Consider the following 24959-nt stretch of genomic DNA (forward strand, 5'->3'; position numbering starts at 1 on the left):
TAAAAAGGAAATGGTTTCCAATATTTAGTTGAGTTTTCATCTTTTGGGGCTTGATGGAATTAATAAAAGAAAAATATAGCATTTTGTTTATAATTGATTCGTTGCAAATTAAATAAGTCACGATTTACATTATACCCCTTCAATATTTTACATTAAATCAATCATAATTTACATTATACCAAATTTCAAATTATATCAACCAGATCATATGCATTCCATATTCTTTTATTTTTTTTAATCAACATAATTATTCCATATCTCCATATTTCATATTATACACATTCCACTATAAAGTCAATTTACTTAATTTAATTATGTATTGAATTTAATTTTTTATTAATAAATTTGAAAAATTTGTTTTTAATATTGAACTATACACATAATCCACATAATACCCATATCTGTACACATAATTATACTCATATTCCATGATTAAGTCAATTTAATTATGTATCCCATTTAATGTTTTACCAATAAATTTGTAAAAAAATTTATTTTGTAATAAATTGAATTTATATACAAAACTTAAATTTATATGTATACGAAAGTTTATATGTGTCACTTAAGTATGATATAATACTATGAAAAAGAGAAAATTGTGTGCGACATTTTAATATTTAATTTTTGGTTATACAATATGTAACAATTCTACGGTGAGTTGAAAGTTGAAACTATGATTTAATTTTATCTGTAACAATTCTACGGTGAGTTGAAAGTTGAAACTATGATTTAATTTAACCTTTTGATTTAAAATAATGTAATAAGTGTACCAAATGTTGTTGATGAAAAAAGTTTTATGTCTTTTGTAATTATGCGCAATAAAGTTAAGTGTGTTAGTATTAAAGACCTTTTATTGTGAATGTGAATTTACGAAAGTTCCAATGTGCAATCAAAAAGTTCACATGTATAACAATTTGATAGTACTATATAACAGTACTAAAGTTCACATGTATCAATAATACATGATTACATACTTATTTGATTACTATAAATATCGTCATATGCACATCGCGCTGGGCTGAAGTACAAATTTACTAATCATATGAATGTCATTTGATTGACAATTTAATGTGATTTGGGCACAACACTCCAAGGGTTTAGTCCATGAGGCTACGGCGTAGCACCGACTCAATGACATAGTGTTCACTGGTGATCGAAGTTAAATCAATCCCCAAAGGGTTTAGTAATCCATATGGCTAGGTTGTAGACTTAGCAACATAGTTTACAATTTAACAACACTGTGTAATTTACTTTTTGCTATGCAATGTTCTATATAAAATATAAAATATTAGAGCATCCGCAATGGTGCTTAGGCCAGCCATAGGCCAGCCATTCTCTCCCCTGCCACGTCAGCAACACTAAAAAAACCACCTGCCACATCAGATTTAGGCCAGCCATAGGCCAGCCGCAATAAAAATAATTCAAAATATACTACATTTACGGAATTAAAATTACGATTAAAATACGGAATTAAATTTACGACACATATACGGGAAAATTCATTAATTGCATTTAAAAAAGTTACATAGATAAAAAAAAAATTACATGCATAATAAAGAGAAAAAACTATGTGCCAATTTCAATCCTCCTCAGTGCTTGCTATTTCTTCAATTATATCGCTTTTGGTGTTCAATATGAGCATCCACTTGGCGCGTGTTGGCAAATTCCTTGAGTCGGCCGGCTTCATTGAGGGGGTACCCCACATCGTACACTAGGGGTGGCCGTTCGTGGCTTGGACCGGCTTCATCGTCCTTGGCCCAATTATGTACGCCTCCGTCTTCGACGATCATGTTGTGCGGGATAATGCAGGCGTACATTATCTCGGAACCGCATCCGACATCCCACAAACGCGTTGGGCCTTGACCGCCCATCGAGGCTGGAGCACACCAAATGCGCGCTCCACGTCCTTGCCGACTCCTACCGTTTGCAAAGTAGGCCTTCCTTTCATCACTTGTTTGTCGGATCGTCTTCCCAAAGACCGGCCACCGAGGGTATATCCCATCCGCCAAGTAGCCCATATCATGCGGTTGTCGTTGGCCATAAATGAGACGGCTGGACCAACGCCCTGGCACTTCTCGTTGAAGAGGAGACGAGTTCGGGACGTTGAGGAGTCGTTGTTACGACCCGGCTACCCCAATACGCATGCGAGATCACGGCCGTGTCAGCTACGGCCTCGAGGATTATCGTGGGGTTCTTTGACTTGTGGCCCGGGTCGTGTAGGCCCCCTTCCAGGCAGTCGGGCAGTTCTTCCACTCCCAATGCATACAGTCTATGCTGCCTAACATCCCCGGGAACCCATGCTTCTCCCCGTGCATCTGCATCAAATTCTGACAATCTTCGGGAGTAGGGCTTCGAAGGTACTACTCACTAAAAATGCTGATCACGCCCCCACAGAACTCCTTCAGACATTTCAGGGCTGACGACTCACCGATGTGGAGGTACTCATCCCACATGTCTGCCGCGCCTCCGTAGGCCAACTGCCTGACTGCCGCCGTGCACTTTTGGATAGGGGTGTGGCCGGGTCTGCCAGCCGCATCGTGCCTGAAGCGGAAACACAGATATTGACGCTCCAATGCCCCAACGATGCGCATAAACAACTCCCTGCGCATTCTAAAACACCGCCGGAACATGTTGGCGGAAAACCGCGGGTACTCTGCAAAGTAGTCCTCGTACAGCCGCTGATGTGCAGCTACGTGATCCCGATCAATCACTGCTCGGTGGTGGACAACTCGTGGAGGGCGAGGTATCGCCTGCTGTTCCACCATACGCATGTACCGCTCCATCCCGCGGTTCATGTAAGCCTCCATAGCCTCGTTCATCCTTCGTTCGTACTCCTCAGGATCCACACCACTACCACTACCACTACCGCTACCACCCGCGTTACTCATCGTTCGTGTGATGCTCTTGTACAGAAAGTTAGAGAGATAGAAAACTCGTTAAAACAAGTGGTGCAAATGAAAATGAAACAAAAATCGCGTTTATATATGATTAACTATATAGATTTAAAATATTAAATAGATGAGTTAAGAACATGTGATTTTTTAAGCAATGTTCGATTGTAATGTTCAAAAATTAAAATTTCATGAAATTCAAATCACTTTATTATATATTGCAAGATTTGATTATGTTTTTATTGATTTTGATTAGAGAGCTTAAAAGATATAAATATAATGGAGAATTAAAATTATGAAATTATTAAAATCACAACGGTAAACTAAATTAATATTAATATGATATATTTAGTATAAACAATTGATTTTGTTGCAAAGTGTATTTTATAAAGAAACGGAGAAAACATCAATCATATAGCTATAAAATGTGAAATAGATGATTTAAGAATACAAGAATTATTTTAACGAGATTCGACTGTAGCGTTCCAAACATAAAAGAAATTAAAGAAATTGAAAATTTAAAAATTAAAGAAACAAAATCAAAATTACATATTTTAACGGGATTCGACTGTAGTCATACGTTTATATTACATATTTCATCGTGATATATAAAAGTAATATTAATCGTTAATTACTTATATTCAATTCGTCGTACTTTGTATATTAATGGTAATTTTCCTATATTGTAAAGTTTCAAAGTGACTAAATCATTTATTTTTACGACAAAAAGTAATAGTATTACTACTCATAATATTTTATAAAACTTATCGTGAAGAGATATCATTAATATTTAAAGAATAGTACTACTCTAAATTTGGAAGAAATATTGTGGAAAGGTGTCATTAAGAAAATTAAAAAAACGGAAGAATGGGAATAGATTAATAAAATTGTATCATTGATGTATTATCGTAGAGTTTTGTATTGCAGTGAATGTTAATGTCATCATATGATACATGCAAAAATATTACTATGCTAAACAAATTGCAATAAAAATGATAATCTATTTCGAAAGAAATTTTTTATCATATGTTTATGATTAACAAATGCATACCTTTTTATTGATCTTCTAGGGGAAATACTCTGAAGAATTTTCGCATATCAACGTCGAAATATACATCTTTTGTTGATTTAATCATCCGTTGCCAAAGAGAAAGTTTGGAAAATGTAATTGGTGTAAGACTTGAGAGAAGATTCGGAGTAGTAATTGATTTTGTGTAATTGTAGTAATTATTGCTTTTATAGATTTGTAGGTAAATATTTTTTCTTAAGGGTGAGTGAGAATATTAGAGAAAATTTCCATAAATACTATAACCCTATTCCTCATAGTTGGAATTTTCGACCCCTATGATTTTGGAGAAGGAAATTCTATTTTTCCGGATTTAATTTAATTCTTGGGATATTTATCCAAATTAAATCCAAGACCCAATTGTTCCTTATTTTTGTTGAGAAAAATCGAGCCCCCTTATTCCTTGGTGATTTTCGAAAATCACCTATTGTGGGAAGGAAAGAATTATTTTTATTTTAATTGATCCCTTATTTGATTTCCTTCCATACCTAAAATTTAAATATTCTACCAAATCTTTCCATACCTCAAGAGATCTTGCCTTACCCTATTCTAGTTAATATAAAAAAATCACATGCCTTAATTAAAGCATAGTACACGCCTAGTTTCATTCTCCAAGTGGGAGGATTCCTTTTTATATTTATTTATTTTGCTCCGTGATATTTTATTCTACTCCGTAAAATATACCAAAACGAAATCTTGGCTAATTAGGAGCCATATATTTCGAAAATTTCATGTCTTGATACCCTATTCTATTTTTGTTAATTCTTCTTCCCTACTCCATAATATTTATTTATTTAATTGTGGAGAATAGAATCTTACCATGTATTCTAAAGATCTTCTTGGACTCTATAAATAAGAGCCAAAACCCCTAACCCTAACCTCATTTTTTTCGCCCCCTCCCCTAAATTTTCGTCCCTCCCCTCTCAACTCTCCCTCTCAATTTTCTTCTACTTTACTCCATAAATCTTGCATCCTTTGAGAAGAAATTGAAGTTTGATCCAAGGATTCTTGAAGAACCAAGCCTTTACTTATTTTCTACCGATCGTTTTTCTCAAAAAGGTATTCCTATATTAATCTTCTTCTTCTTTGATCCCTCTTCTTTCTAACCGATTAATCGGTACTCTTGAACCCTCATGCATATTAATTAAGCGAGAGTGGGATAAAAAGGACATAGAAAATATGTATGCATGTGGTGTGTGTGTTATGCGTGTGTGTTATGTGTGTGTGTTGTGTGTTGGTGAAATACTCATGCGCGATATATATTAATGCTAGATCTAGATTTATTATGCGAACGAATTATATATATATATATATATAGAACATGTTTATGTTTGACCATATTAAGTTAAGTCGTTAGGAAAAGGGAAAAAAACGTCGAGGCATGCATGAATTAGACTTTGAGTTGCGATTTTGATTTGTATGTGCCTATGTGCTTCTTAAAAGGTGAAACCTCGGTTGCAAAGTCAGATAAAGGAAAAGAGAAACTTACTTGAAATCTAAGCAGTCGAGGTGGGCTTTATTCTTAAACTCTTTTATTTCTTGCAAAATATTGATTGGTGTTATAAGGGTGGTTTAACTGTTATGCCATGCCTATATTTGTTTTATTGTGATATTGTGCCTGAAGCCTAGTTTGTGAGTTCGCTCCATTGGGCCAAGGTTTTGGATATGTTATACGAATTCGGGTCTGAGTACGGGCCGCAAACCCTACCAGGCTGTGTACACGAGGGGATCGTGAGCCGTCCTTGCTAGTCGGCCGGTCTCGTGGGCGAAAAGTGTGGCCACACTTTCGTCGCACCATGGATATGATTGTTATTTTGATGAGAAAATGGGGAGTTGTTTGATTGGCCAATCTATGAAAATATTTTGTGATACTCGATGATATTTTATTTGATAAATTGTAAAACTCGAGTTCACTTGGTAAGGGTGGCATAACTTATAAAATGTTTTGGCAACGAGCTCACTGAGTATTTCAAAATACTCAGCCCTGCATGTGTTTTCCTTATGTGCAGGTTGAATGACGACGAGCGGTGGCGGGTGTTGAGCATGATAATTAATTAAGATGGATGTTATGAACTTCAAGCATAGTTGTGTCTTCATACATGGCTATTCTTTCTCTTGGTCGTTTTCCGCTGAGTTTTGATGCACCTTAGAGTTCGTCGTTTTTGGATATTTACATCTTTCCTTCGATTTGAGGCCTTAGACTTTTTCTTGTGATTTTATCTTAAATATTATGTCGTACTCTTGAGAATTTGATCGTTATTTATGATACCCCTTTCTCTTTCTCATTCGAGCTTTTAGGCTAAGTTGTCGCTTTAAATACTCTGATAGTTCTTTTAAATCTCTTGGTCAAAATTCTTTAAATGAAACCCTAGCCTTGTTCATTTCTTCGAATCCGTTTGGTATATATTCTTAAATATTGTATTCATAAATATTGTACTCTCCTTGTCCCAATTAAGTTGGTACAAAACTTTTGGGCGCAGAGTGTGTTAAAATAATTTCCTTTATTCATATCTCGCACGAATTATATGATTCACTATGAATTTCATCAGCTGCGCAACGCCATGGGGATATCTTAAAATAATCTCCTTGGTCTTAACTAGAGAGAGTATGTTTTTCTTATAAATTTATAAGAAAATATGTATTCTTAAATATTGTATTCTTAAATATTGTACTCCCTTTGTCCCAATTAAGTTGGTGCAAAAATTTTGGGCACGAAGTGTGTTAAATAATTTCATTTATTCATATCTCGCACGAATTATATGATTTGCTACGAATTTTCTCAGCTGCGCAACGCGCGGGGGATATACCAGTTGACACTAATAATAATGACGCTTTATGAAGCGTTGGTGACTTATCGAATTCTTTTGTTGTAGCGACTATATAGTCATAGGTTTGCACGCTTACTAGCACTCCTATGAGCAAGCAACTTAGCTTCATACACAAGCCATGAATTGGGTGGTACTCCAGACTTACAACCTTTGTCTCCATAACTGCATCAAATTAAATAAAAAGATGATCATGATAAGTAGAGGAGTATATGATATCATACCACGTTCATCCAAGTACACAAAAATTTATACCCTAGAGATGGAGGAATAGTAAACCTTCTCTTATCACCAACACGCATCCCTAATTTAAAAAAATATAATGATTAGTCACATCAAATTATATTTCTCCATTCTCGGCATTGAGAGTACATAACTATTATACCAATACGTAGACCCGGGATGAGTCTCCTATTATCTAACTAAACATGACAGATACATCCATGAGCATCACATCTTTGTTTATAATTTAATCCAAAGAAGGAAAACAAATGATTATCTACCTAACTTCCATCGAAACAGTACCCGTGGCTTAATTGGCTGCTCATCACTATCCTTGACCTTCATAGCCATATGAATTCTAACCTACACATAGATGATAGATACATAAATCCAACTTAATTAAATACTTATATTACATTTAATTAGCGCCACATCAGCATCCACATTTTATCCCCAGTTTTTAGCCAACCCCTACAATGGTTTCTCCCTTATTTCTCCCTTATTTCTCCCTAACTCAACATTTCATTTTTACATCATCACTAATTTAATTGTTTTATTTTTATATATAATAAAGCTAGCTTATTTAATTTATAAAGATAAATCAAATAAATAGTAATAAAGTTCGTTGTATTAAACACGGGTACACATTACAACGAAGAAAATTAAAAAAAAAAAAAAAAAAAAAAGTACACGAATGGAAATAAAAAATCAAAAAAAAAATTCAAAGAAAAAAAAATTCAAGGGCGGTGGGCGCGGTTTCTATTTGCCCACAATTCTTCGATGATATCGTGTTGTAGTGCTTGATGGGCCTCCTTCTGGTGTATGTCCATGAACGCCTGGAACCGTTCATGTTCGTTGTGCGGTACACCCTGGCGGGCGGACTCGGTTGAGACACCGTGACTCGATGATGCAACACTTGGGTCGTTGGTGACGTCGAGGACGCCTTCGTGTTCATCTTCGATGATCATGTTATGCATGATGATGCACGCATACATGATATCGGCAATATCCCCCTGGTAGAAAAAGCGCGTCGGACCCTTTACCAGTGCAAATCGCGATTGGAGCACCCCAAATGCCCTCTCCACATCCTTGCGCGCAGACTCTTGCGCTCGGGCAAAATACCTTCTTCTATCTCCGAGTGGGCATCTGATCGTCTTCAGAAACACGGGCCATTGCGGATAGATGCCGTCAGCCAGGTAGTACCCCATGTTATGCACATTGCCATTGGCCGTGAATTCGATGGAGGGGCCTAATCCGTTGATCCGCTCGTTGAAAAGGGGCGAGGAATTGAGAACATTTAGGTCGTTGTTCGACCCGGCTATACCAAAATAAGCATGCCAAATCCAAAGCCGTTGGTCGGCAACGGCTTCAAGAATGATGGTGGGATGCGTACCTTTGTAGCCGGTAGTAAGCTGGCCTCGCCACGCGGTTGGGCAGTTCTTCCACTTGCCGGTGCATACTCTAACCTACACATAGATGATAGATACATAAATCCAACTTAATTAAATACTTATATTACATTTAATTAAAACTACATAAATCAGCACTTACCATTGCCCCTTTGCAAACTTTCTTTCCATTAGGGTCTCCCTTTTCCAATACTTCTGTGACAAGATGTTGATCTTTTACTTGGGGTGATATGGTTTTCTTTTTCTTCTTCATCTTTCTTTGCAAAATTTTCTTCTTTGTGCTTCATTTATCCAATAAGGTTGATCTACATCAAAATATACATGACTTCACTTAATAAAATAAGGATAGCATGTTATACTATTGTTATACTTACCCATCATCCTCAATTTTTTCACCATTTGGTACTTGTGGTGGTAGAACAACCTCCATGGCACAAGAATTAGGTGGATTTCTTGAAAAATGACATAAACATTGATTGGAACATTGTGCCATAACAAGCTTAAGTAAGACTAGCTTATACTATTGTAATACTCACCTATCATCCTCAACATTCTCACCAATTGGTACTTTCTGTGTAAGAACATCCTCCATGCCACCATTATTAGGAAGATTCCTTCAAAATGACACAAATATTAATTGAAATATTAGGCCATAACAAGCTTACTAAGACTAGTACTCCTAGGTAATTGTTATATCACCAGTTAGTGGAAGAACATCATTCATGCCACTAGAATTAGGATAATTTCTTGAAAAAAGACATAATTATTAGCTGGAATATTATGATATAACAATCTCATGTAAGACTAGCTTATACTATTGTAATACGCACCTGCCATCCTCAACTTTCTCAACAATTGGTACTTTCTGTGTAAGAACATCCTCTATGCCACCATTATTAGGAAGATTCCTTCAAAATGACAATAATATTAATTGAATTATTAGGCCATAGCAAGCTTAATAAGACTACTAGGTACTATTGTTATATGCACCCAACCTCCTCTCACTTTATCAACAGTTAGTGGAATGAAGCAGTGGAAAGTGAGGTTTTTCCATATTAAAAGTGAACTTGGATTCCTAATGGCCGACACACTAAAATAGTAAATGTCCCTACTAATGGCTGACGGATGGAGTACTATTATTTTACTTACCCGACCTCCTTAACTTTATCACCAATTGATGGAAGAACATCCTTCATGCCACTAGAATTAGGAAGATTAATACTTTTATTATGCCATATATAACAAGCAAACAAAGAAACATGGAAATCATATTTGCTTACCCCAATTGATTTTCAGTCTCCTCTTCTACACAGCCACAATCAATTGAAATGTCCATTGCCACATAAATTATAATTTGCCACATCAGTTTGGATCGAAGCATGTATATCAATCTAATGAATAAAAGAAAGGGGAGAGAGATGGGTGAAGAAGATGATGGCATGGAATTTATTTTTTATTTTTTATTTTTTAAAATATAATTAATCAAAACGACGTCGTTTTGATTGCCACATAAATTATAATTTGCCACATCAGTTTTGATTTTTTATTTTGGGGAAAAATGGAAAAAAAACTAAAGTTCATGTATTTACATTCAAAAAGTAAAATTTAGGAGAAAAATCAAAAAAAATTGAAAGTTCATGCATTTACAGGCAAATAACCCATTTTTTTTGGAGCAGTCAATTATGGTTAATCTTCTTAAGGTAACCCTATTTATTTTGTTATTTTATTTGAATGAAACAGAAAAACTAACGGTGTTAATCAATTAAAGAAAATGTATTAGTTTAAAACACTAACAAAACATTTTGCATGTAATATGTTAATTTGAAACTTTTTGTATCAATTTGAAACACTAATAAAACATTTTGTATGTATGGTGCAATTTCCCTCTTTTCATGGGATTGTGTTCATCTTTGTCTTCATGTGTATCCATCTTTGTGCTTGTGTTTGTGTTCGTCTTTCCCTCAAACATATACTATTAAATATTTATACTTTCCTTATATGTTAAACACCCATGTTTATTTCACATTTTCAATAAGCTTCTATTTTATAATCACTCATTTATTTATAATCAAATATCGTATAAATTTATAATTATTTGTCTTTCTCATGCATGAATAATTACATTTTTCAAATATTAAACAACATATGTATGCTGTAATATTCTGCATTTCCCTTCTTTTGTTTCGAGTTATTTATTGTTAATAATTTCATATTTTAGTATGATGTGATCCAAAAAACATTCTTTCCTTTTAGTGCGTATATATTTATATAGAATATACCCACCGTATGTATAACAGTGACCAATATATCGTTTCCAATACAACATTGATTCATTTTAGCAAAGATATGATTTTCTTTTCCAAGATTAGAAAATTGAAATTAGAAGCAATCTATCCTTAATTTTGATTAAACTACATTAATGACGTCTTAAATTAATTGAGAACAACTTAATTGCTTAGTAAACTTACCTAATGTTTATTGTTACATTTTAATTGCTAACAAATTAATGCGCATAATAGTTATTAATTAGTTGATTTGTTTAGATTAAAAAATGATAAGGAACTGTTCATATACACTATTCAAAATATTTATAATTGATGTTAATATTGGGTAGGGAGAAGTGAAACAATTGAGTAGATAATTATGTTAATTTTTATGTAAATTATAGTGTCTTTTCTGGGAATGGATGTTTTGGATAGCCAAATTCTCACTAACCCGCGTGGCTTAAGGCATTCACAATCATGTCTACAATCTATCTATATGGATGGGTCCATACCGATACCATACCAAATTTTCAATATACCAGAGTGCGATATACCGAAAATTCGTTATGATTAATTTTTATAGTCATCAAGAAAAGGAATGAAATCCAACAATAAATAACAATATTCGGTATGGTTAATTTTTGTAGTCACCAAGAATAGAAATAAAATCAACCAATAAATAATAATTTCATTCCTTTTATAGTCATTTTCACTACTTAGTAAGAGAATGGAAATGAATTATCATTCCATTATATCTTCATTCCATTTATTCCTTATTCTATTTCATCAAACCACAGTATGACGTAAAGATTTTAAATTTTCGATTTCTTTACTAAAGATTTTCAAGTTCTTTGTCAATGCTATGCTCATTATAAGATTCGAAAGCTCAATCTTAAAACTTATTAATTAAATTTCATTTAATTAAATCTTGTTCAAATATACTCCTTTCGTCACAAGGTAGACACATAATTTTAGCCTTTTAGGAGATATTTTGAGTGGAAAGAGAGAATTAATTTTTATATATTAGTGTGAGAGAAAAAAAAAAATTAGAAACGTGACATTTCGTAGTATGTAACAAACTAAAATTGAAAAGTATTATATCAGGAGTATTAATTTTCAATAAGGATTTTATAAAATTTTAGTTAATTTTAATTTGTCAATGTTGAAAATTAGTTATGGCCGTGATGGTACACCTGGTTACGTAAGGAAATTCTCTAAGAGCATCCGTGAAAAAAATTTCGTCCGTCCGTTCGTGCCGCTGAGCAGGCGTCGTCCGTCCGCCGCTGCAGCACGTCTGTGCCGCTGAGCACCCTTACGTGGAAGCGTCTGATTGGCCAATAGCATAGCCGCCGTACGTGGAAGCGTCTGATTGACAACTTCGATTTTTTATTTTTATTTTTTTAAAATTAGAAATTTGTTTAAAAAAATGTTTTTAAATAAAAAAAAATATTTTCCCACTTCCCAAAAAATTATATCCATTTTCTACCCACTTTTAATTTATTTTTCAATTTTTTCCCCAAAATTCACATTTTCATCTATAAATACCCCCACTTCAACACAAAAAAAATCACATTCTCATCTATTCTATCATCTACATTCTCTCATCTTTTTTCTCATATTCTCTCATCTAAATTCCCACCACACTACACAATGTCCGGCTCCGGCGATCACCCCTCCGGCAATCGCGGTTGGAACCACGATTGGTTCGACTCCGACTCATTCCCTAGTCCGGAAACGCAATTTACGGCCCCTCCTCAAACCCAAGGTTCGCAAGCTCCGGGTGGCTACCGTCCTTACCCGGTGCACAACCAAAATGCCTCCGGGTTCGGGTGGACACCCGAACTCGGCTCGGGAGGGAGCAACAGCTCTACTCCTACTCCTACTTCTATTCCTACTCCTACTCCTCCTACATTCGTGGCACCCGCACCCCGTACACTCCTAGTGAGATGATGGCGATGTTCAAAGCCTACTTGGCAGTCTCCGAAGATCCGGAGTTGGCACGAACCAAACCGGGGAAACGTATTGGTGGCACATCACTCGTCTTTACAATGAAACCCGGCCGGGGGGAACCATCTATCGCAATGATAGTATGGTGCGCAATTGCATCTACAGATGCAACGAGGCAATCGGGAAGTTCCAGGGGTATTACCTCCAGGAAGAGCGGTCGGCGGGGAGCGGCACGAGCGAGCTCGACATCATCACTGCCGCCTTGGCGACCTATCAACGCATGGAGTTCAAAGCGTTCAAGTACCTCGATTGTTGGCGGGAGGGGCGCTACATCCGAAGTATAAGGGCGGCGTAGTAGCATCCTCCTCCGGCAAACGGTCGAGGTGGGTAGCCCTATCCGACGGCGCCTCCGATGATGTGGCTACCCAGCTTGCCGGAACTAACTTGGGTAGCCCCGACGCTGGCCCGAGCAGTTCCCGCCGGCCGCAAGGAAGGAAGAAGGCGACGGCCACCCGCCGTTGCGCCTCGACTCCATCCGCCCCGCTCCCGCTCCCTTTGTGCCCCCTCCACCCCCGAACAACACGTTGTGGACCCTCTTGGGTCAACTCTATTTGAACGATACGTCTAAGATGACTCCGGAGCAACTTGCAATACGTGAGCAAATGATCTGGGGTCTCAAGAGGCAATTGGGGATAGAGAACTAGTCTTCCACGTGTGTAATTTTTAATTTGTAGGATTTTAATTATGTATTTTTTTATTTTCTAGGATTTTAATTATGTATTTTTATTTTTTAAGATTTTAATTATGTAATTTTTATTTTTTAGGATTTTAATTATGTAATATTTATTTTTTAATGTATTTTTATAATGTAGAAATATTTTTAGTAATTGAAGTATTTAAATTGAATAATAGAATGGTGGGTGAGACCCTTGAGCTTGTCCTTAGTTAAGAGCACGAATGTGAGTGTTGTACTCTTAGCTAAGGACAAGGAGTAAAAGTGGGTCCGGACCCACTTCCGTGCTCTTAGCTAAGAGCACGGATGGGGATGCTCTAATTTCAGGTGCATGGAAATCTTAATTGAAGAAAAAGATTATGGACTCTTCCATTCACTACACAATTTTAACTATAGTTTCTCCTTCTATAAAACATGTGCCAACTCTAAATGACATAATAATTCTATAAGACGGAAGGAGTACTATTTATAATCTCAATCTATTGTAATATGACACTTATTTGGGATTAAAGAAACAAAGTAAATACTAAGACAGTTATTGTAGAAGCATAAACATGGTGGAGGCCAAAGTCCAAACTAAAGAACTAAAGAGTTGTTGGATATCTTGAGATACTTGAAAATGGAAGCTAAAATATCAGATGGCTGACTTGGTTGAGATGGCTCAACAAAGTTACTATTTGAATTACATGTTCGAGACCCTCCAAACCAAAATGAGATATAGTGGATGAAAGAAATGTTGCATCAGAACTCACAAGGATACATCTATGTATCAAAGGCATGATTTGGATGGGGAAGACAGCTCTGGCTACAAGGCTGTCGCTAGCCAATTCGAGCCCTTTCTAGTAACAAATGGTGGAATGATATGAGGGAGTAGTTGAAAGAGATTTTTCGTTGGAAGAAATGGACAACCCAAGTCTCCTATGAATGCTTTGGCTTATTAGTTGTCCTTGGTGAGCGACATGAATTTCTTGGACTTGTTTTAGCAGTTGATGAAAATGCTCGAGCTCCTAGTGCATGCTTCTCAGTGCCGGTCACCCCTTTGCCAAGTATCAAAGGTCTTTTGCCCCATGGTATGCGGTGTACCACGTTGCTGATTTCTTCACAAAACTACTCCATCAACATTGTAGGTTGCAACGCGCTGCAAAGGTCGCCCGCAGTTCTTGATCACCTCAACTCAAGTTGTACATAGCCAGAAAATCATGTAATTATTGGAAAAACCACATTTCCCATTTTGAACAAGTAGTTTTGAAATCTGTCACTACAACCTGAACTAACAGGAAAACCAAAGGAGATCGGCTTCACCATCAAAGATGTTTCTCCTTCATATATCATAGCTACATAAATCAGTCTTGAATTTTTGTATATTTGATTACTCAGTATTTCTCCCTTGCTATCATACTAGTACTGTCTTTTACTTGCATAGCTTAAACGGAGAAGCACATTTTTTCAAATGTTTTAATCTTTACTAAGTGGGGTACAAAATATTACTCTACATTTCAACATAAAGCAAAAACAGAGGATCTAGGGCCACTGAAGGAATTTGCAACCTTGGAGCGATGGCGGCAGGTATGTCTGAGACGCCGCCCCATCGGGATCATCGGGTGGATAGGCGTACCCCTCCCCGTACCCGAGCTCCTTCATCAGCTTCGTCGGTGCGTTCCTCAGATGCATCGGCACCCTCTCGTTCTGCCCCGCGGACTCCTTCACCGCCTTCTGCGCTGCTCCGAACGCGCGGTACACGGCCACCGACTTCGGCGCGAGCGCAAGGTACGCCACGCAGTGCGCCAGCACGACGCCGCACTCGGGCATCCCGATGAAATGGCACGCCTGGTGGCACGCCACGGCGTGCCCCAGAGCGTGCGAGTCCGCAAGGCCGACGTCCTCGGAGGCGAACCGGATTAGGCGCCGCGCAACGTAGAGCGGCTCCTCGCCGCCCTCGAGCATCCGCGCGAGCCAGTAGATGGCAGCGTCCGCGTTGCCCCCGCGCATCGACTTGTGGAGCGCCGAGATGAGGTTGTAATGCTCCTCACCCGCGCGGTCGTACGCGAGGTGCTTGCACTGGAGGGCTTCCTTTACGTCGCCGCAGGAGACGCAAAGGCGGCCGTCCAGTGCAGGTGCTCGGGCGGCCGCCGTGGTGGCGGCGGCCTCGAGCGCGTTGAGGGCGACACGGGCGTCGCCGTCGCAGTTAAGAGAGAGGAATTCGACGGCGGAATCTTCGATTTCGACGGTGGTGGCATTGATAGTAGCCAGGATTCCTCTTTGTGAATCAATTGATGCTTGTTTGATGAGAGTGGAGAGATGGGGAGGCTGGAGGGGGCTGAGGGTGAGGACTCGGCAGCGAGAGAGCAGCGGCGTGATGAGGTGGAAAGAGGGGTTTTCGGTGGTGGCGCCGACGAAGACGATGCTGCCGTCTTCGATGACGGGGAGGAAGGAGTCTTGCTGAGCTTTGTTGAAGCGGTGGACTTCGTCGAGGAAAAGGAGGGTTCTTTTGGTGCTGCGGCGGCGGGCTGAGTCGACGGCGTCGCGGACCTCTTTGACGCCGGCGGTGACGGCGGAGAGGGAGACGAAGCGGTAGGAGGCGGAAGGGGGGCAGGAGGAGACGAGGGCGCGGGCGATGGAGGTCTTGCCGGTGCCGGGTGGGCCCCAGAGGATGATGGAGGGGAGGCGGCCGCGGGCGGCGGCGGAGCGGAGGAGGGAATCGGCGGAGAGGAGGTGGTCCTGGCCCAGCACCTCGTCGAGCGAGCGCGGCCGCATCCGCTCGGAGAGAGGCGCGCGCGGCGGTTCTGGTTGAATTTCCGGGGATCTGGGGCGCTTCAAATCAGGGGAGTGTTGGATTTTGTCAATTAGGGTTTTTTGGGGGTTTTTGAGATCTGTTTTGGGACTGGGATTGGGATTGAGATTGAAGAATCGGTTGATTTTGGGCTGGATATTGGGAGGGGTGGAATCGAGAGGTGGTGGTGGGGTTTGAGGAAGGTGAGGGTGGTTGTTGTTGAGGAGGAAATCGGTGGCTTTGTGGATATCGCCGCCGCAGGAGGAGAGGGCATGGGCGGCGGAGTCAGCGGCGAAGCCCATGCCGAGGAGCTGCTCAAGTGCAGCATCCGCCTCCATTTTTTTTAGTTGAAGAAAGTGGTGACAATTATTTTCCCTCTTTAATGGATTAATATGTACCCTAACTTTCCCGCTCTTTTCGGTGACTTTTGATGTTTTTGGAAAATTGTTCGTCTTCATAATTATAATTGAGAACATTGGATTAGGCCTATTCTTGAACGTGGAAGCCTCATTTGATAAATTTGTCAGAGTGTAAATGAAGTAATTAAAAAATTAAATTAAAGAATATACTTTTTCTAATTTTAAATTTTTTTTAAATTAATCTTTTTTTTCTAAATCTCTGTACTATTTAATTGTTGTAGCCTGAAATAATGTTTTCATTAGCTCTAATATGAACATAGATATATTATAAAATAAGTTTCATCCCAATTTAATGTTTACATGGGTATAAATTTTAGATTATTTGCATCTTCAGCAAAAAGTTTAGGAAATATGTAATCTTCAATCATACACCAAAAATGAGTTAGGTATATAGATAAATTGGGGCGTGTTAGGTATCTAATGTTCGTGTAATAGGTATGATGACGCGTTTATTATTCCTTCGATAAATTTATGATGGTGTTTTTTGTTATTGACAATCACAGGTTCTGCATTAAATTTTGCTCTTGAGATTAATCACGGTCACTATATCTTTCTTTGCGAATTGCGATTTGGGAAATGGAAAGTTTACACATTGTCCTACACAGAATACCTCCAAGACATGCTAGACGACCTAGGAAATTAGTTACTACCTAGAAATGAACATAAGGGAAATGGAGTACCACCACCAAGAACGTATGAATTGTGTGGCCTTTTAGTTCACAAGGACAACCGATTATTGGAGAGAAGCTCGAAGAAAGACCACGACTCCAGAACAACTAATACAGTTGACTTGGGAATATATGACAAGTATATTCAAAGAAATCGAGTTCTACAACTGAAGCAATATATTCAAAGAAATGAGTTCTACAACTGAAGCAAAGCCAAAATGTCTACGACATTACGTAGTTAGTAGAGATATACTATAGATATGTATTTGATGGAGTCTGCATCCAACACAACACTAGTCACTAAAGATATTTGAATTGTAATATATTTTCTCTATCCCATTAAAAATGAAACAATTTCCTTTTTATATTGTCCCATTAAAAATGAAACATTTCTTAAAACGGAAACAACACCATCTCTACTTTTTCATCTCTTTTACTTTATTCTCTTTCCATTAACTCACAAAACAACACTATATAAAATCTCGTATCGAAAAACAAATGTTTCATTTCTAATGGGACGAAGAGAGTATTGTTTATTTTAAGATAAAAAAACATTTTAGAGTATTATATCAATTTTTTAAATTATCGTTCCGCCCACTCCACTACATCTTCTGGCTTCGGATCCGCCACTGCACTATCTCCCAACCTAGCACAAATCCGGAGCAAACTCATTCAATTACCAGAACTCAATGCTCTGCTTATAAACATAACACTTTTCAAAAGTCTGGCAGCGGTTCCGTGGAGGAAACCGGCCACAATAGGACTGGCAAACCCGCTTGCCCGACAATCTGTCTTCTTCATCTGCAATAGAGCCCCAAAAAATGTCGCATCCGGCCGCAAGGGTTTGCGGCACTACTGTGAATGACTTTACAGATAAAAGTATTTTTATTATCAATAAAATTTACTATTGTTACTATGAATATAGATAACTGAGTATAAAATAATTTTTCTTGTATATAAAAGTAACTATTCTCACATAAAAGTGGGAGTACTTTTTCAAGAAAAGGGGCCGGATCGGTTCAGGTCGTACATGTAGAATGACTTTTCATGTATCTAAAGGTACTCACCTGTAGCTCTGAAAGGAAATCAATTTGAATTCTAAATCCACAAATGTAGAATGACTTTACATTTATCTTTGAGTTGGAGTAAATTGTAATGCAAAAACAAGCAACCATAATAACATTATTGCTATCTCTACCCTTTGACAACAGCAAGCATAATAAAACACACTATATTTTACAACATGCGGCCGGCATGTTATTCCATATTGAAGCATACCTCATTCGCGCGGCCTAGCTAGCCAAAGAGAGCTAAGAGCTCGGAGCCTCGAGAAGTAGTCGTGTATCAAGAGCAGACCTCGAGCTGATTGTCTGGTCGTCAGTACTCGGTGCATCTGTTGCAGAGTTTGTTCTCGTAGATTGTCGGCCTAGACAACAAAAAGGCGTTATCACATCAACCAACCTTTGAGATATGTATAAAAACCAATTTCATCGGATTTTAACTTGGCATGCGTGTAAATACAACTTGCGTATGTTTACAACTTGGCTCAAAAGTTACTGAAAAAAAGATCAATCACCTGCCGAAGGAAGCCATCCAGAGTTCCCAACTTCCCCATCGCCATCGCCATCTGGCCCATATAATTGGCGACATTTCCAGACGAGCCTTCGGGCCCTGAAGTGCCATTGGCTAGCGTCTCAGCTAGTGATTGTTGCAATGCATCCATACCCTGTGACAGGGCATCCTCCGCTTGCTGAGAGGATTCCCGCAGATTGTAGATCCCCGTCAACTGCTGCTCCGTGAGCGGCTCCAGCTGGTTCGCAAGAAGCTGCACACGTATCACCGTATGCATAAGCAACGGAGAAGTCAAGAAAGGAGCGACCTATTACAAGGGGACGCACCTTGAGAAGCTCCGAGGGGCGGAAGCCACCAAGCCACATGAAACACCTCTCCGCAGGTGTTTTCCACATTCCTGATAAGATGTGGAATACATCAGCCTTGGCTGCATTAGTCTTCAGCCTGAAAACGTCGTTGAAATGCGTCGTCACGTTATCCACGAGAGTACGAAGTTCAGTGTCACTTGCATGCGAATTGACTGCTGTTCTCAACTCGTTGATTAGTTTGTTCTGTTCTTCCGTCCACCGTGCGTACTCGGCGTCAAAAGCCAACGCCCCTACACCATGTAAATAATCAAGGTCAAGAATCAACGTGCAAAGTAAAGTAGTGAAGGCAATGCAGTAGCATAAATCAAACCGTTGGCACTCCCCACATGGGACTGATCTCCCGAGTTCGAAATGAAGACACCTTGCTGACGTGCACGTTGTAGTTCCTGCTCAAGTTGAGTTAGCTTCAGCCTGCTGTTTTCTAGCTGCTGCACATAGGCCTGGATAGTGAACGAAACCAGTAAGGGCTATCTCCAGTAGTTAAAGTGCTAACAATCAAAATCAAGATTTCTTAACAGAACCAACAGCAGTAGTCGAGCTTCAGCAGTTACGAGAAAACCTACTTTCTTTCTCAGTCTGCTTTTCCTGGCAGCTTCACGATTTTGGGCGAGCCTTCGCAATGTCTGCATACCATATCATGTCACGTAAGAAGAAAAGAATCTTTAGAGAAAGACAAGGACTTGACGACTAGTAGTAAAGGCACAACCTTCTGATCTGAGGTTTTTTCTTTTGATTTGTCACTGGAATCTGAAACCCCAACACCAGCGGATTGACCATCAAACTGCAGAGGGAGGAGAAACTTGTAATTTACAGCCAGAGACAAGTTATTTTGCTGGACTCATAGAATGCCAAAGATAGGAAGAAGGGGACAGAAAGAACCTTCTGGTTTTTGTCATCTGGGTCCAAATCAGTTGAAGTGTCCGTCCGGGAACTGGATTCTGCCATGTTGGATTCTCCCCAGTTTTCATGTTGGCCACTGGAAGTAGAGAATAGATTTGGCTGTGGTCCCTTTTGCAATTGAACTGGTTGAGAGCCCATTAGAGCTGCTGAAAAATTTGTGTTGGCCGAGGCATACGTCTGTACAGCAAATAGATATCAGAAACTGGGAGATGCGATACGAATCCCAAATGAAGTGATGATTACCTTATTGAATGCACCAGACTGGAGATCGGGGCCTACAGATTGGTTATTCATACTTTGGTTAAAAACGGGACCTGGATTAGGCATACATCAGAGAGGTGCAATATAACCACATACCATCTAAAACAATGGTTAGAAGTGCTTGCTCGAGAGTTACGTATCTGCTTATATGATCGACTCCCTCATCTTTTCAAAGGCTAAAACTAAGGTTATTTCGAACTAGCTTATCCATAGATAAAGGCATGGGCAAACATCTAAAATGCTTGAAAAATCATTATAAGAATCCACAAACTATCTTATTTTCTTGATGAATGAGTGGTAGAGGCTTGATGAATGAGGATACAGAAATGTAAGGTCTATACAAGGAAAACCACCGAAAAAAGTTAGGAGACTTACTTCGGCCAACATTATTAGCAGGATCTTCAATACGGAAACCAAGATATTGCTCGAGGACCCCAAAATTTGGAGCTTGTGGGGATTGAGTTGCACTGGATTCTGTACCACTGCAGTAAAAAATATTTCAGTTTCACTTAAGCTACCGAAAAGTGGCATTAGATATTTTTATAACTCTCGAAGAGAGAAGGATTATTTATTGCACGATGGTTCTCTCCGAGGATAGTGAGTGTAGTAAAACAACACTAACTTTTTTGTCCTCCGGAATCCTAAGCCTAGGTGGATATGAAATTGGCCTCATATGCAGATCCAAACCAATAGCTAATCACCAATTTCCTGTCTAATCTTATCAAGTAAACCCCCTTGAAATCTACCTCGACTTCACAGCCCATATATACTACTCAATTACAAGCACTGAATGAGATAGAGTTTGAACTAATAGCAAGAAAGGGAACATCCAACCACACTGGTGAAGGTAAGAGAGAACTTGTTGAGATGCAAAAACTTAGATTGAACCAACTCCAATAAGGACTACATTAATACAACTACAACTTGGTAATTCCAAATGAAGTCCAATATAGTCAAGCAATAACTAGCAGATAATCAAGTACAGAACCTTTTCACTTTGTTCCTTATTCATCCTAACTAATGTAAACAATCAATCAGCTCTCCTTTGTAAGTTCCTAACAATAAAGTAGATGTTTTCTAACATAAAAACAGATAGCCACAATATAATAAAAAAACAGAGGGAGAGAGAGAGAGGGAATACATGGGATTGGCAGCAGGAGTATGAGAAATGAAGCTGGGCATCCCTGCTCTGTTATCCTCTGCACTAAATTTGATGGTTGTGCTACCCATAAATCACCATCACCACCTTAAACAAGAAAGGTAAGAAAAAAAAAACACCCAAATCTAGTTTTGGACCACAAATTAAAGCGCCAGTTTATTTCCTATCAAAACTGACCTCAAACCCCAGCAGAAAAAAAAAAGTAAAAATCAATTCTTTTTCAATAAATCACAATACCACATAAACCCTTTTCACGGAAACGCAACCCAGATGCGTATATTTAGTCAAAGATCGCGAAAAACAGAATCTTGATGCTGAAACTTACAATTGTTCAGTTTAACTTTTAAGTTAGTATATGGTGTATCTAGAAATTTCTGTAGGAGGAGCACAAAAATCCAGGGCCCAGTTGTGGTTGTTTAATGATATTGAGCATTTGTTTATGGCGATTGAGAGACGTGACGTTCAGATCATTCCAAGCTAGGCGTCATTTTCATCGGAAGCATATTTTCCACTTTTCAAAGCCTTCCACTTATTTTTAATGCCTTTTGAAACTTTCTAAATTTATATACTCTTATGGTCCTCTAGTTTTCTGTATTTACTATTGAGTACACATACGTCTATTAATTTCCAAGTTTATCGTATTGAAACGCTGCAAGCCTGCACTCTTATGAAAAGAGTAAATTATATAAATGATCAATAAACCTTTTCCATGCAGTTATAAATTTTGAGTTTTGTTCAATCAATTATTACTAGTAATATTTGATGTTACTAGTAGTATTTTATTGGAGTGAGAGACATAAGAACGTGTACATAATCTTGATTTTATTACAATACACAATTTTTATTTTGTATTTACAAACACTTATGATGATTTTTACTACATATATATATAGGGATGCGTTAAAATGACAACACTCTTAAAATGACACTGTGACACCATGCTAGACTGCAATAGTATAAACGCTAGACATCAATCTATAGATTGCAGTCTAGCGTATCGGATATTGCAGTCTAGAGTATTGGATGTTGCGGTCCGCGTAAATTTACCCTTGCGAATTTTTTATGATTGCCACATGGCAGCTAATTATTCGTCAATGTGTACAAATGATTGGCTAGGAATGGTGGTATGGTGTTATTTTAAGATGAGTTGTCATTTTAACACATCCCTATATTTTTATATATTTAATTACTCCCTCCGTCCCACTGAAGATGACCTAGTTTCCTTTTTAGTTTGTCCCAACTAAATTGACCTATTACTAAAAATAGAAACGTTTTATCTCTATTGTATTCCATCTTTATTAGTTTATTCCCTCTACTTAACACACAAAATAAAGTTGCATGAATTCTCGTACCACCCAAGAAAAGAGTATGTTGTTTATTTGGAATATGGAAAATTATCAAAATGTGCTTTAGAATGTGAGAATTTTAATCTAAAAAGCTGGAAAAAAAATTACAAAATCATCTATGTATAAAATGCGATGTTCATGGACTTCTTTTTTTCAGAGTTGGATATTGTGGACCAAGTCATTTGGCCCGATTGTTGTATGTGAGCCCAATGTGAGTGAGTAGACCCATGTAATTTATGCGAGCCCACTCACCCATTCACTTCTGGCTCTCACCGATGGACGCCATGTGTCAATCCACTCGGATCATGATTGAGGGGCGGATTTTATTTGTGCTTGTTGTGTGAGGGGATAAAGCTCATCCACCTCACACATTCTCTCTCTCTCTCTCTCTCTCTCTCTCTTGTTCTGATCACCTTCTCCGGCCTTTCTTTGGTTCTCTGTGAGTTTTGACCGATGGGAACTTTAGCGGAAGCAACTCTTTCGGTTGCTTTGTGAAGTCCGATGTTGGATCTGACTGAACGGTTGGATCTGCTAAGCCGAAGGAGATCTCGTCGATGGTTTTAGAGATCTGTGAGTGTATTGTGTTCTAGTGTTCTTCGTGAGAGATTTTGTGGCGGTTTCCATGAGTTGAGAACAGAGTTGGCGGTAGTCGGTGAGATCTAGGGTTTCTGGGCTCTGATATCTAATGGTGCTCTTCTTGTGACAACCTATTGAGACTTGGGGAGGTCCTTGGCCCGGTGCAGTCACTGACGTGACCTAAGCCATATTCCAAATCTTTGATTTCTCTTTTCCTTTACTTCTTTAGTTTAGATCCTTCAGGATCTATTCTTGTTGTTACTGATTAGTGTATTAAGTGTGCAGGTAGTGTCAACTTGTGAGCGGCTTGGAGTCTGGGCCGGTGGTGATTCCAAACTAGTGCTTGGCTCTTACTTGTAGCCTTTTTCTTTCTTTTTTTTTTTACTCGGTCTGTTATCTCAGATATTGACCATATCTTTGTAATCACGGTGTAATACAAAGAGGTACCGGTAGTTAGTGAACCATGGTGGTCTGATCCCTAGCTACATTCAGGAATAGTTCATTCTTATAAAAAAAATACTCATATACAACTCACATATTCAAAATACTCATACCATACATTTATTCACTATTTACAATCTTAACTATTTTAATTTTATCATTCGAACAAATTAGTAAAATCCACAAGATGCCTCAATGAAACATATATTGTTGAAATCAACATAAATGCTAAAGTGTTTGGGGGTGAGACATGGTCGGTGGATAACACAATAATCTAGAGTAGGGCTTGGGCACGAGCCATGCACAATTCTGCTACACGCAAAGCTAAGACCAAAGTTTCAGAGCAAGTTGGTTAGTTGTTCCCCTCTAGCATCAGGTAGCTGGAAACTCAATAAGAATGGGGCAGTAAATGGAATTTATCAAGTGGCATCAGTTGATGCCGTTTTTAGAAATGATGTTGGGTCTGGTTTAAAGGGTACTCGAGAAGCTTAGGTCATGGATCGGTAATTGTGGCTAAGTTATGGGCCATATAGGGTGACGAAGCCGAAAATTTGACAGTGGGAGACCCAATCTAGTGTTAAAATAAGTAACGAAACAGTAGGATGTTTTATACAGTATAATAAAATAGAGGAAAACAAAAAATAACATAGAAAAAGGACAACCGAATGAGGCTTAAGATGATAAAAAAAAAATAGACAAAATAATGGTCTTAGGAAGAATTTAACACGAGACACTACCACATGAGACCAGAAGTAAACCACCTACGCTAGCTATAGAATTTAATAGTGTTGCACCTTGCTTGGGGCAACGACATATGAAGTATTAAAGTCGAACGTGACAATCAAGTTGTGATTTTTATGATCAACTCGAATAGAGAAGATGAAAGTTGCTTAAGTCTCGTTCGAAATATTTGGGGTATGTGTGATAGGAATTACGTATATCATGAAGTTAATTCAGTTGCAAACCGGTTGTCGAGTCGGGATATAGGTTTGTATTTGCATGATGAGCCATCGATTGTAATATGAAATTTGTTATTGGGCAATCATTTGGGAATTGAATATGTTCAACTTGGTTAGACTGTAGTAATACTTCCTAGTTCCGCTCTATTTTGTAATAAAAAAT

General features: G+C 38.4%; 2 protein-coding genes across 2 annotated transcripts; both read right to left on the bottom strand.

Moving 5' to 3' along the window:
- Positions 1-14633: 14633 nt before the first annotated feature.
- On the bottom strand, positions 14634-16490 carry LOC125186076 (ATPase WRNIP1). Its single transcript, XM_048082392.1, has one exon. The coding sequence runs from the start codon at positions 16463-16465 to the stop codon at positions 14879-14881; it is 1587 nt and encodes a 528-aa protein (XP_047938349.1). The 5' UTR covers positions 16466-16490; the 3' UTR covers positions 14634-14878.
- Positions 16491-18284: 1794 nt separating this feature from the next.
- Positions 18285-21763, bottom strand: LOC125188858 (transcription factor TGA2.2-like). Its single transcript, XM_048085920.1, has 10 exons — positions 21457-21763; positions 20691-20797; positions 20298-20368; positions 20034-20231; positions 19861-19935; positions 19718-19777; positions 19465-19594; positions 19113-19384; positions 18791-19039; positions 18285-18640 (listed from the first exon to the last, which is right to left on the bottom strand). The coding sequence occupies exons 1-10, from the start codon at positions 21543-21545 to the stop codon at positions 18494-18496; spliced, it is 1398 nt and encodes a 465-aa protein (XP_047941877.1). The 5' UTR covers positions 21546-21763; the 3' UTR covers positions 18285-18493.
- Positions 21764-24959: the final 3196 nt, after the last annotated feature.

The sequence above is a fragment of the Salvia hispanica genome, chromosome 5 (assembly GCF_023119035.1).
Source record: "Salvia hispanica cultivar TCC Black 2014 chromosome 5, UniMelb_Shisp_WGS_1.0, whole genome shotgun sequence".
In the NCBI taxonomy this organism is placed as follows: Eukaryota; Viridiplantae; Streptophyta; class Magnoliopsida; order Lamiales; family Lamiaceae; genus Salvia; species Salvia hispanica.